Source organism: Camelina sativa, chromosome 9 (genome assembly GCF_000633955.1).
Source record: "Camelina sativa cultivar DH55 chromosome 9, Cs, whole genome shotgun sequence".
In the NCBI taxonomy this organism is placed as follows: domain Eukaryota; kingdom Viridiplantae; phylum Streptophyta; class Magnoliopsida; order Brassicales; family Brassicaceae; genus Camelina; species Camelina sativa.
This window is the reverse complement of record NC_025693.1, coordinates 34,302,669-34,316,351: the sequence shown is the minus strand read 5'-3', so window position 1 is coordinate 34,316,351 and position 13,683 is coordinate 34,302,669. Positions and strand designations below refer to the sequence as shown.

Here is a 13,683-nt window from a genome sequence, read left to right as displayed (position 1 = left end):
ACCTTGCAGAATTCATTTTGGCTACTCGACCAAGTCCAGAGTTTATGTGTGGCGTCTTCTGCCAAAGCCAGTATGTAATCTCCAGAAGGGGAATAGGTCAAACGTACAATCTAGCAAAGTCAACAAAATCAATGAGATTCCAACAGTTGAAGATATAGAAGACAATATATGCATCAACAAACAGCATTGTCATTTCACTATATATCAATGACTACCAAGCGTAGGTGATATTTTCATTCCAAACAGTAGCTACCAAATAGCACAAGCAAACTAAAGTGTCAAAGAATATGGTTTCTCCATGATGCTACTACCGAGGATGTTCTTGGGAGCAACAAAGCACAATCCTCAATGGCTATTATTTCTCAAGAGCCATGTTCTTTTTTCCCTTCTAACGATCAACTAAATTTGCGAACGAATGCCTTGGATGACATGAAGTACATCAAATTTTAATAGATTCCGGAGAAAGTAACCTTACCCTTTCTTCTGAGCAATAATCAGGAAGAACGAGTGCATTGCACTGAGATATATCATTGATTTCGTTTGGTTTGCAGTTAATAACCTTCTTCCTTGGCCCTGTTTTCTTGAATTTGTTTTTAAAATAGGATGGTGTGCCACAAAGGTATGACACTACTGGAATATTTTCCATAGAGCTAGAGTTGTTGCATGTACGAGAAGTCCACCAGTCCAAACTGCACGAAGTGAAGAAAAATCAAAGCTAGAAGAAAAAGCGAGAACACAATCAAGACTAGAAAACAACCCCTTTGGCAGTCTTACCTCTGCTTCATCAGTGTTAAAAGTCTTGACTTTTCCATGCTAGGAAACTTGAGTTTATCTTTCAGTACTGGATTCTTCTTAGCTAGCATGACAACAGAGGCATGCAGCTTTACCTTCGGCGACATGTTATCAAGAGATCCAGATGGGGTTGCAACTTCCCTGCGGTAGAAAAACTTCATCAGAGTGAAAGCTGTAGCCTGTTGAATAAATAATTAACAGAATTTACTAAAGAACGCTAAAACTAGAATTGCTCAATCATTTTTTACAAGGAGATAAACAGATCAATGCTCATCAGTATACAGTGGATGAGAAATAGCTTTCTAAGAGGTGTTTTATGTATTAAAATAGACAAATCAAAGTTGATACTGAGCAGTAGAGAATTCGGGGATAATAACATTTCAATATGAATAGAGTATAACTACTTTATGTTTCCATCGTATGCAAAGTCCTTAACCAAGTAATTGGGATCTCATAATGAAATAATGAGATGTAAATGTAGATAAATATATGTAAACCAACCTTTCTGTAGATTCTAGGCATATAAGTTTCTGAATTTCAAGAAACATAGCCTTTGAGTACTTATTATCTCCTGAGTCTGTAAAAGCTCCCAGGTACTCTTCAGCTTTGCCTAATTCACCAAGCTTCATCACTTCCGCCAGATAATTCAAGTTGAAGAAGACTTTTGTTTCTTGCTCTAGTCTTCAGAAAATAAAAAGTTATAAGCAACAAGAAAACAACGAAATATCCATAAATCAAATTTATACCAGCAAAGCTTACTTATGCAGAGTGTTCTTGTACTTTGCTTCATAGAGAAATTGAAGGATTAAGCAAATGAGATCTTCCTACAAGAAACGCACTGATCAGAAACAAAAGAACTCGAGAATCCAAAATCTTCATCCATTTCTTTATTAATTTCAACATAGGTTTTTTGGTACCTTCACAATAGCCATATAAGAAAATATGTAAAACTTTACCTTCAAACCTCCCTTTCTCCCATGACAATTTGGACAAATGAGGGAGATCAGTGAGAGCAGTGCAGATGTATTCAACTTCGGAAAATCGAGTTTGTCACATAAAGAAGGATTGCTTTTTGCTAGTTTATAGAGATCAACACACAACTTGGCTCTCCCCGGTGCTTTGTCCACGCAACAAGTTTGCTCAGGAAAACTATAGACAAAGCCACCACCAAAAACTCTATGAGATCTGCAGTGGGGAAAAATTATTAATGGCTAATAATATATCTAAACCCTTGCCTCATATCATCTACAGCAATCACCTCAACCAAATCGTCAAAGCTATCATCTTTTAAAACAGGAATCCGTCGCAAATCCTTGGAGAATGTGTTCACAGATTCAGAGCCACCACCTCTGCAAAACATTACTTAAAAGGAATAAGAAAACATATACTTTCCTTCCAATTATATAGACAACCGTTAAGCTCTTCAGTTTCTTTGCCCTCAAAGGAAAGAGAAACGAATCCTTAATTTAAAATTTGGAGCTAATAGTGGAACACTATCAAACTTTCAAAATCACCATGCATCCCCCCAGCTAATGACACAACTAAATCAACATCAAACTCTTTCTATGCAAGAAGAGTAGAGTTTGCTTACCTATCAGTTGCTTCAGAAAATTTCCACTTGAACAAGTCAAAGAACATCTTCCTTGAAAAGGTATTAGCATCTGGACTAGTGAATGCTGAAAGATAGTCCTCAGCGTCTTTCCAGTTACCATTGAGTATCGCATTAGAGAAGTAGCTAAAATCAAAGTAAACACCTGAATCCTGCTCCACTCTAAATCATTACCAAAACAAAAATCACACAAAAAAAAGCTATTAGAACTAATCAAATACACAAAAGACACAGTAAGAAACGAAGCAACTTTGAATTTGTAAATCCTAATCCAAAAATCGAAGAACCACCGTACAAGTGTAAGCTTTCTTGGTAGCCCTCTTCATCAAAGAACTGTAAGATAAGGAATACGAGGTTTTTTCGATTCTTCTCGTCTAAGATCATCGTTGAACCAAGGAGAAATAACAAACAAGCATTTGAAATTGTGAAATTTTTCTGAAATCTTTGCTCCAGAGGAAATTTAGGGTTCCGAGAGAAACAAATTCTAGTAGCGAAGAAGATGAAAATCACACGGAACGGCAAGTAGAATCCCGATATTAGTATCGGGATTGGAGAAAGAAGACGAATTGGAAATTTGCAAGTCAGCAAAAAGCTTTCTGTCGTCGTCTTCGTTTAATCCGCTAATGAACAGTCCACTGTGGGTGAAGCAATGAAGGTTAAAGACAGAGAAGCGAAATATAAGGAGTGTGATAAGTGCGCCTACTTATCATTACCTCAGAGTTAGGCCTGGGCAAAAAACCNCTCTCCCCGGTGCTTTGTCCACGCAACAAGTTTGCTCAGGAAAACTATAGACAAAGCCACCACCAAAAACTCTATGAGATCTGCAGTGGGGAAAAATTATTAATGGCTAATAATATATCTAAACCCTTGCCTCATATCATCTACAGCAATCACCTCAACCAAATCGTCAAAGCTATCATCTTTTAAAACAGGAATCCGTCGCAAATCCTTGGAGAATGTGTTCACAGATTCAGAGCCACCACCTCTGCAAAACATTACTTAAAAGGAATAAGAAAACATATACTTTCCTTCCAATTATATAGACAACCGTTAAGCTCTTCAGTTTCTTTGCCCTCAAAGGAAAGAGAAACGAATCCTTAATTTAAAATTTGGAGCTAATAGTGGAACACTATCAAACTTTCAAAATCACCATGCATCCCCCCAGCTAATGACACAACTAAATCAACATCAAACTCTTTCTATGCAAGAAGAGTAGAGTTTGCTTACCTATCAGTTGCTTCAGAAAATTTCCACTTGAACAAGTCAAAGAACATCTTCCTTGAAAAGGTATTAGCATCTGGACTAGTGAATGCTGAAAGATAGTCCTCAGCGTCTTTCCAGTTACCATTGAGTATCGCATTAGAGAAGTAGCTAAAATCAAAGTAAACACCTGAATCCTGCTCCACTCTAAATCATTACCAAAACAAAAATCACACAAAAAAAAGCTATTAGAACTAATCAAATACACAAAAGACACAGTAAGAAACGAAGCAACTTTGAATTTGTAAATCCTAATCCAAAAATCGAAGAACCACCGTACAAGTGTAAGCTTTCTTGGTAGCCCTCTTCATCAAAGAACTGTAAGATAAGGAATACGAGGTTTTTTCGATTCTTCTCGTCTAAGATCATCGTTGAACCAAGGAGAAATAACAAACAAGCATTTGAAATTGTGAAATTTTTCTGAAATCTTTGCTCCAGAGGAAATTTAGGGTTCCGAGAGAAACAAATTCTAGTAGCGAAGAAGATGAAAATCACACGGAACGGCAAGTAGAATCCCGATATTAGTATCGGGATTGGAGAAAGAAGACGAATTGGAAATTTGCAAGTCAGCAAAAAGCTTTCTGTCGTCGTCTTCGTTTAATCCGCTAATGAACAGTCCACTGTGGGTGAAGCAATGAAGGTTAAAGACAGAGAAGCGAAATATAAGGAGTGTGATAAGTGCGCCTACTTATCATTACCTCAGAGTTAGGCCTGGGCAAAAAACCCCCGAAAACCCGAACCGGAACCGACCCGAAAATATGGACCCGAATCCGAACCCGGAACCGGTAAAATACCCTATTGGGTCCTAATCTCCTAAACCCGAAGAACCGGAACCGAACCCGGAACCGAACCGAAAACCGAATGGGTACCCGACATACCCGTAATAAAATCATATATAGAGAATATTAGTTATATATATTTTTTATATAACATAGTTATTCAAAGTTACAACTTAAAATTCAAAAATATTATTTTTTCTTAGATCAAAATAATGAAAATACTCAAAATAACCAAAATTATAATGAAATGTTTAGCTATATTTTTAAAAATATTTATTTTTAAAAATTTATTTTAATATTTAACATTAAAATTTCTGAATAATCGGGTAAAATTCAGATTTTCGGGTTAAATTTCGGGTAATCGGGTACAAAATACCCGAACCCGAATGATATCCGATTTTTTCGGGTATTTATAAGTTCTGAAATGTTAGACCCGAACCGACCCGAACCCGGTAAGATTCGAACCGAACCCGAACCGATATTTTCTGTTTACCCTATTGGATCCTAAACTCCTCTACCCGAGAAACTCGAACCCGATCGGTTCCTACCCGAACCCGATCCGAATACCCGAATGCCCATGGCTACTCAGAGTAGTGTAAAATAGTATAAAGGGAAAATTGGAAAAAAAAAAAAAAAAAATCAGTTATACCCTTAATTATAAAATAAAATTATGCAATTGAAAATATATATTCTAATTTATAAATAAAGGTATAGATAGACAAATTTTTTTTAAAAAACATCATTTTCTCAATTTTCTGAAATATAAATTAGATTGACTTATGACAACTAGCTTAAATGCAGCAGTTGGGAGAAATTTTATTAACATATATAGTTTCGACCCTTACTTTAATTTTGAAAGAGAATTCGGTTGTTCTTTTCTAAAAACTTATACAAATCAATATTTCAAATTTTTGATTTTCATAGAATTTAAAGAATTTTTTTTTATTGTATCTTAGAAACCAAAAATCATTTTTACGTATTTTTAGGTAGATCTCAAACTTTTAACGATATTATCAATAAGATTTTAGAGAGATAACATTTGTTAAAATTGGTTTCGGAGAAAAAATATATTTGAAATTTCTATGTTTCATGTAAATTTAGAAAAGAGGGGATCCACAAAAAGCTAAAAAACATAAAATATTATAAGAATGGATTTGTATAACTATTTCATATATAATAAATATAATCCTAGAAAAACTATTTCATAGATAATAAATTTTATATATTATATAACTATTTCACCCTAGAAAAATATAATCCGCCACTATTATTTGCAGATTTCCTTGCAACACTTGCTTCCAAAAATGAATAATAGTAGTACTAGACTCCTTCTGTTTCACAAAGAGTGTCATTCTAACCTGATTTTTTTGTTTCAAAATAAGTGTCATTTTAAATTTTCAATATAAAATTAAGCATACATTTCCAACTTTAACCTCGTATTCATTGAAGAATATCAAAAGTTAATTTCAATTGTAAGGATATAACAGATATTTTAATATGTTTTCTTAATTTGTGTGCAAAGTATCAAAATAACACTTATTATGAAACAGAGGGAGTATACATTATCCCTAATATTCGAGAAAACAATGGATAGCTCTACCTACAACAATTTAAGACTTGCAATTAACCTTGCATCATCCCAAATCACGAGGACTTCCTAAATCAACAATAATTCCCCTAGTTCTTGTAATGAGTGGTTTAAGCTCGAAGAAGCACAAGATCTATGTTAAAAATAGCAATCTCGATGAGAAAAGTCATTGAGTTTCATGCAGTGTGACTCGTTTTAATAGAGAAGAACAATATTATTGGAATATTTACGTAGTTACTTTGTATGTTTTTCTCTCTCTATTTCTAATTTGCTAACGTTAAAAGAAAAAAAGACAAGCAAGCATTTAAAATTAAATATATTTTTAATCACACCCAGTGGGATTCGAACCCACAATCGCTTGATTAGAAGTCAAGCGCCTTATCCATTAGGCCATGGGTGCTTGCTTGTTCTTAAACTGACAAACTAAGTTCATTAGTAGAATAAACCCCATGGGTGCTGGCTATATCAGGAAGACTTAATGAAACTAATATATGTCATTACCAAAAAAAAATGAAACTAACATATGTAATTTTTTTTTTGGTCAAAGATATATGTAATTTTGTTTGGAGAAACTAAAAGAAAAGAAAAAAAGTTAAATTAATTTGGTGTTCAACGAAATTATTATTTTTTAAAATCAAATCAGTCAAAAACGTTTTTTTTTTTTTTTTTGTGAGTCAGTCAAAGACGGGTTTTTCATCTTTATTGCGTGACAAAATTTTGGGAAAAAAAAAAAAAAACAAATTGTGTGACAGGATTAATAAAGCCTTAATGTAAGTAATTAAGACCCAATGGGTCACTCAATTTTTAGGGATTATGTTTTAATTGCTAAAAAAACGGAATCATGTTTTAGGGATTATTAGGTCTCTCTTTTCCAAATCCGCCATGAAAAAGCTGAAGCTGAAGCAGCTCGCTTCAGATGATGATGATCGTCTCAATCTCACCATTTCAAAATGCAACACATGTATACCTTCTTCTTATTCACTCTCCGATTCGATCCCACCCGATGTCTTTACGGAAATCATTTCGAGACTGCCAGCAAAATCAATCCCCAACTGTCGCCGCGTGTCGAAATCGTGGGCGGCCACACTCCGCAGCTCCGATTTCGACGAGCTGTTCTTAACCAAGTCACCGAACCAGCCTCTGATTCTCTTCGCTTTCATGATTGAAGCCCGGTTACCTTTCTTCACTTCACCTCAAGATCATCACGAGGACTACTCGTCTCTCGAAGCCACTCGTCACCATACTTATCTACAAATCGATCGTTTCTCTAAGATCACTCCACCTGTTCGTGGATTGGTCTGTATCGAAGATAAGAGAAAGATGCTTGTGATTTGCAATCCAATCACAGGTGAATCTGTTACTTTACCTAAACCGGAATCGAATCTGATTTGGTCTAGAACCGTTTTGGGATATGAGCCGGTTGAGAAACAATTCAAGGTATTTTGCACTACTTGGTCACCGCACCATCCGTTAAATACTCATGGAGAGCATTATGTTCTGACGTTAGGAACTGGTAGTAGTAAAATGAATTGGAGAATGGTCGAATGTTACAAACCGTTTCGTCCTGTGTTTGATGGTGTGATTTGTATCAATGGTGTTTTGTATTATGTTGGTAAGCTTAATTGCTATCCAGAGGATGTTGTGATTGTTTGTTTCGATGTTAGGTTCGAGAAGTTGAGCTTTATCCACAAACCTAAAGGGATGAGACAGATTCAGTTTGATTCGAGATTGGTTAACCACAAGGGTCGATTGGGTGTGATTCAGTGTTCTAACTCCGGGAAAATTAGTGGAAGCACTACTAAAAGTTTTGATTTGTGGATTCTTGAGGATGCCAAGAAACATGTATGGACGAAACGTATCTATATATTACCTATTCGATGGAGGAAAATGGTTGGAAACACCAAGCTGCGCGTTCTTGGAATGATTGGTACATGTGAGATTCTGTTGTCGCCGTATGAATTATGTGACCCTTATTATCTTGTCTATTACAATATTGAGATGAACATTGTTAGAAAAGTTGAAATCCGAGGATTTGGATCGTTTAAGACTCGTACGATACCTCATTTATTCGTAGATTATGTGGAAGATGTGAAGTTTATATGAAGTGTGTAAGACTTTACTTACTTTGGATTGAGACTTTGTAGCACTGGTCGCAAGAGCTAGTTTGGAAATGAAGTTTCATTTTAGAATTACAGTCTTTGTATCATTTTTACATATGTTGGGTAATAATAATAAAACGATTTGTTGTTATAACAACTAGGAGTCAGACCTCCTTGATGTCCCAGAGAAAGTATATACAAAAAAAGTTAAATTAAATTTAAAATTTAAAGTTATACATTATATACATTATGAAATCATTTGAAAGTAATAAATTGTTTGAAAGTATATGCTATGAATAAATTTAAAAATTATCTAAAAAGTAAAAACAAAAAAAAAATAATGAGGGCTAGAACTACATAAATATTAAACATACTTTCAGTTATAAAAACACAACTATCAAAATGAAAACTTATGAAAAAAAAATATTATGGTAAAAGACACAACTCTAAGTTAAATGTTATTAAATTAACAATTATACTGTATTGAGGCAATCTTGTAATTTTTTTTAATGTACTATAATTATAAGATATTGTATGAAAATGATAGTAAAGAGTAATAACAATCGTAACATTTACTGATATTTATATTACTAATAAACAAATATTATAATGAAGTGATCCTAAGTGAAAATATAAAACGAAAAATTATGATGACTAAATGCAACTTTCTAATCAAATAATTATAAAAATAAAATATATTTAATCTTGTGTGGAAATTTATCAACAAAATTAAAATAAAATTAATAACTGTAGAATTACAGTCTTTTATCATTTATTCTGATTGAATGATGATAGTTTTGTTAATTTTTATCTCATCCTAATTATTTGATCTCAATTATTGTATATTAATCTTTTTTTTTAAATACAAAAATTAATCATTTTAAAAATCTATAAATAGAGACTACTCTCGTTTTATTTGGACATAAAAAAATATCATTTTTACTATAATTTTCTATTATTTTGATCAATTTTTTGTGTGTTTAAACTTCTTCTTTTTACTTGCAAAAATAAAACTAATTTCAATTATAAATACTATAGAAAGTATACACAATTATTTAATTCTAATTACTTTAGTTTAGATTTAATTGATAATTGTTATTAAATAAATATGTAATCAAAATTTATAAAAGAAAATAAGAATATAAAATGGTGGATGTAAGGTGTTATTGAATAATTAGGTGGAAGAAATATAACATGATATGGAATGTTAAAATGTGAAAAAAGGATGTTGAAAAATCTAATCATTGTACATGGTGTAAGTGCAAAGAAATAAAAATCATACATACCATCCAATAAATGAACAATCTTGGCCTGTTGTCCTTGTATCCCTAGGCACACTTAAATAGTTGAATAATCAAAATCATTTACTGATTTAAATTAACTGATTAGGAAAGGAATAACAAAGTTATTATTCCTAACCTGCCAGCCAACTTCTATCGTAGTGAGATCTTTTCGCTCACAGTTTCCTGAAGTTATCCAAACTTGTGAAATATTCAACTCGTTATTTTATTTTTCAATGACTGGTAGTTACTTTAGATAGACTTCAAATAAAGTGAATCTGTTTCAATTCAACTGCTTCATGGTCTATTTGAATTGCTTCATGATCTACTTTGTTCCTTTTAAAAAATTATATATATTAAAGATATCAGTTAGTTTTTTCTGAAGTAAATCATAGTTTGCTTACTTTTTTACTTTATGTGTTCAGATGGTTGCAACAGTTGGGACATAAAAATTGGTTTACAAAATATAAACAATCAAAAAAAAAAAACTAAGCAAAACATAAGTAAAGTATAAGCAAAAAATGTTGAAAAAGAAAAAAAAAGTATAAGCAAAAACTAAGCAGAATTACTTTTTGGTTTAACGTTGTATAGTATTTTATCCACATTATGAATCAAACTTGTCTCCACTATATAAAACAAATTGATTATAGCCCTTGATTATATCATATTTCAAGGTTTGGATTTTTTTTGAAGAAATTTAAAAATATTCAACATCTAAGTTTGGTACATCATGAACTATAGTATGCATATAATTAATAAATAGATTGGGTTTTTGAGGTTGACCAAAAAATAAGCAAACTACGTTATTCTCTCTTTACCACTCTAACTTTTTAACTTTTATTTTCTAAGTATTGTTAATTATTTTGTAAGGTATATTGTTATCTTCCGCTGCTTCTCTATTGGTTTTGTTAATTTTTTGTGAACCTACACAACCAAATTAATGTTAGTTACGAACAAAATCTATATATGTATACAGGAGTCGTGTCTATGTTGATTAAAAGTAAATATTCGCCTACGGCCAGAATTTTTAAAAATAATCAAGAAGCATAATTCACATGTCAATGGTTCTATATGCATGAGGAAATAATCCAGTTGGATTTTTTCGATATTATACAAAATATATGTAAGGAAACTGAGATGTCACAAATAGAGAATTTTTATGATATTTCACATTTATGCTTATAAGTATATATATAAATTCTTTAATTTTGTTCTTAAGTACTTCTTTTTAAAATGCTTAAAATTTTCAATTGTTTTTTTTTTGGGTTTAAAAATCCAACTTTATGGTTACGTATACAGTATACTTGGTTATAAATCTGATTTAAATGGCAAAAATCTAAAAGACAACTATAAGATATTAAATAAATCTGGTTTAAGTGTTGTTTTGTTTTAGGTTTGAGAGAAAAGTCTAAGCAAAAATATTAAAAATTCAGAGATGAGATAATTTTAGTTCGACGATCAGTATAGTTAAGGTCACATCCATTTTTACAAAGTGGATACTAATCGGAAAATGTGTAAAAAACCGATTATATCACAAATATCATAAAAATTGTGATATCCATTTTTTTTTGATGAGAACATTGAAAATTGAGTTTGATGAAAATCTCTACAGCCTGTCTTTGTTATGTACAATATTAGAAAATTGGGTTTGATGAAAAATATCCAAAGTCCAAAGATGATGTTGTTACTAATAGAAGTACGTACAGTGTCCTAAAAATTCTCAAAAATGAAAGAAAAATGCCAAAAGAAAAGATGCAATGTGTTTTAAAACAAACTCTAATCTATGTGTTGATCCAAACAGAGATTAAAGAGAATAGTATTATCTGAAAACGTCCTCATTAAAGCCTCCTTCATCGCCAGAATCAGTTAAAAAATCCTCCATAGTTGTTGTAGTCGTCCCAATTGTCATCATTTCTGTCACCATAGCCTTCTTCAATAAAAAAAAAACTTAGATGGGCAATAGATTCTCTCTGCAGCCGGAATCGAATCCTCTTTCATCTTTTTTTTCCACATCTCAATCAGCTTAGATGTCAAAACCTTGCTACAGCTTTCAAGAGGGACATTTGCCTTTGTCTGAAGATTAAGTTATTTCTCATGAAAAAGAAAAACTAACATGATTCCGTGTCTCTCCACAAAGTCACTTGCCTTTGTCTACAAAAGGGACATTTGCGAAGAGAAGTATATTCTACTGTTGATACAAAAGTGAGAATCCTAGAGACAGGAATAGCTTCTAGGAATCAACCTGAAGAGGGTACTTGAACTGTAAAGCTAGCTTTGGCTTTTGAAGATTTCAACTTAATTTCAAGCTTGTGTTTTGACCAAAATAAGGAAATTGTGTGGCTAGTTGTGTTTGAAGATTTTAAGCTAGCGATTTAACAAAATAGATATGACAAAAATAAAAACCGAATAATGTGGTATTCATCTGATTTGCAATGGTTCCTCCCAAGCGCCATCCCTCGAACGAGATGAGAATCAAAATATTTTCATTCATAAAGTAGAGATAATGTTAAGAAAACAACACGCTTCAAGGGATGTACGTAGGAGAATAGCACAAAACTAAAACTAAACTTAAACCTTTAAAACTTAACCTTAAATTCAAATTTATTTTTAGAATTAAAAGATTTGTAGTAGTATTTTTACACTAAAAAGTTTTGTATTGGTATTTTTGGTAAAAATAAAAATAAAAAACCTAGCTAGTGACGTACTATCAGAATAAAAACCCTGCCATTGCGGTTGAGACATGGCTAATCCAAAGTCTTCAGTTTTGAGCTTTAGCTTTTTTGTACGATATTAGAAAATTGAGTTTTATAAAATTATAAGTCATTATTGTAAATTAAGAAAGCCCGCCCAAAGAACTAAAAGAAATACACCACTACAGTGTCCTTAAAAAATTCTCAAAAGGTCATAAAGAAAGAAGAGTAGTGCCAAAGAAAATAATAAAAAGTGTTCCAAAAACAAAGTCTAATCTTTGTGTTGATGATCCAAACAGAAATTAAAGAGTATAATAATCTCTGTAAAAGTCCTCATCAAAGCCTCCACCGCCAAAATCAGGTAAACCACCGTAGTTGTTGTAGTCGTCCCAATTGTCATCATTTCCATTTCCATCACCATTGCCTTCTTCAATAAAAATCTCCTCAGGAGAAGGATACTCACATACCAAATCCACATCAATCATCAGCTGCTGCGGCGCGTCGTAGCTGCAAAACAACCAAAACATTAGTCAAATAACAACAATGCTGCAGTGACAGTGAGGACTTAAGGAATATCGAAAGTGAGCTAAATAAGAGTGCAAAACATCACTGTGCGGTTAGGTGATCCACAAAATCTTCAAAGTCACGCCAACGGACACCATCTTCATCGTAATAGCACTCACACATATCCTCTTCACAAGAATGTGACGAGTCAGTATCATCATCGTCGTCTTCATCAGCATACCCATGACCTGTAGCGAGGCAACCGGACGGGCAAGTCTGTTGTTCCTTCTTCCATTCAATCCCACAATGGTAACAAAACTCATATCCACATCTACACAATGCACGCACAAAGAAAACATTATGAAATAGAAGTATACAAATATAGTAGCGTAATCGAGTAATATATATATATATATATATATATATATATATACCTGCAAGTCATGTGGTTGCAGCCATCGGAAAGTTCAATCATGTGCCTACACTTGACACATTGACGCCACATGTTGTCGTTTGCCAGAGACTTTAGCTTCAAGTCATCGACTAAAGGGTCAGGGTGAAGTTTTGTGTAATCATCACACGACAAACCAGTATGCGATGGCACTTTGCACTCAACGCAGAAGAGTCCACAACATTTGACACATGACTTAACATTGGATTGCTCAACTTCACTAGAAAGCTCGGTTCTAGACATCAGCATTGAGCAGCTTGGATATGGGCAATAGATTCTCTCTGCTGCGGGAATAGAGTCCTCTTTCATCTTATGTTTCCACATGTCAATCAGCTTTGAGGTCAAAAACCTTGCTACAGCTTTCAAGGGTGAGCTCAAACTTGCATCCATAGTCAAGACATGTGGGCACAATTCCGCTAAGCAGCTTCACTTCCACATGCTTCTTCACACAAGAAAAACAATGACGGTGAAGGCATTTGTCTGTAAAGAACATGCGTTCTTCATTGGTTTCTTCATGACAAATATCACAATTTTCTCCGTGGTTTGCATTGACATCAACGCTTCCGCCACTACAGGAAATGTGTGTATTAATAGCGGCTGTTAAACGCTATGAGTTCACAATTATAGCGTT

At 33.2% G+C, this 13,683-nt stretch overlaps 3 protein-coding genes, 1 non-coding gene and 1 pseudogene across 5 annotated transcripts in view; 1 reads left to right on the top strand and 4 right to left on the bottom strand.

Moving 5' to 3' along the window:
• LOC104715955 (protein TPR3-like) overlaps positions 1-3,057 on the bottom strand; it is a 5,867-nt gene extending 2,810 nt beyond the window's left edge. The window contains exons 1-9 of the mRNA XM_019230107.1: positions 2,697-3,057; positions 2,384-2,563; positions 2,028-2,141; positions 1,749-1,941; positions 1,552-1,616; positions 1,294-1,473; positions 775-933; positions 476-689; positions 3-110 (exon numbers count right to left, since the gene is read on the bottom strand). Coding sequence (XP_019085652.1) covers positions 3-110; positions 476-689; positions 775-933; positions 1,294-1,473; positions 1,552-1,616; positions 1,749-1,941; positions 2,028-2,141; positions 2,384-2,563; positions 2,697-2,785 — 1,302 coding nt within the window. The 5' untranslated portion in view covers positions 2,786-3,057. The remainder of the gene's footprint in view (positions 1-2; positions 111-475; positions 690-774; positions 934-1,293; positions 1,474-1,551; positions 1,617-1,748; positions 1,942-2,027; positions 2,142-2,383; positions 2,564-2,696) is intronic.
• Positions 3,143-4,302, bottom strand: LOC104714006 (protein TPR3-like). 2 transcript variants are annotated; one of them, XM_010431231.2, is made up of 4 exons: positions 3,942-4,302; positions 3,629-3,808; positions 3,296-3,386; positions 3,143-3,222 (listed from the first exon to the last, which is right to left on the bottom strand). In XM_010431231.2, the coding sequence occupies exons 1-4, from the start codon at positions 4,028-4,030 to the stop codon at positions 3,214-3,216; spliced, it is 369 nt and encodes a 122-aa protein (XP_010429533.1). In that variant the 5' UTR covers positions 4,031-4,302; the 3' UTR covers positions 3,143-3,213. The 2 variants fall into 2 exon arrangements, with proteins under 2 accessions (XP_010429533.1, XP_010429534.1); XM_010431232.2 differs by having other exon boundaries at positions 3,149-3,186.
• TRNAR-UCU lies at positions 6,356-6,428 on the bottom strand. Its single transcript has one exon. It is a non-coding gene; the product is annotated as a tRNA-Arg (tRNA).
• Positions 6,776-8,075, top strand: LOC104714005 (F-box protein DOR-like). Its single transcript, XM_010431230.2, has 2 exons — positions 6,776-7,465; positions 7,693-8,075. Exons 1-2 carry the CDS (start codon positions 6,911-6,913, stop codon positions 7,723-7,725), a joined length of 588 nt encoding a protein of 195 aa, XP_010429532.1. The 5' UTR covers positions 6,776-6,910; the 3' UTR covers positions 7,726-8,075.
• The window catches only part of LOC104715954, a 2,467-nt pseudogene continuing 1,183 nt past the window's right edge, over positions 12,400-13,683 (bottom strand).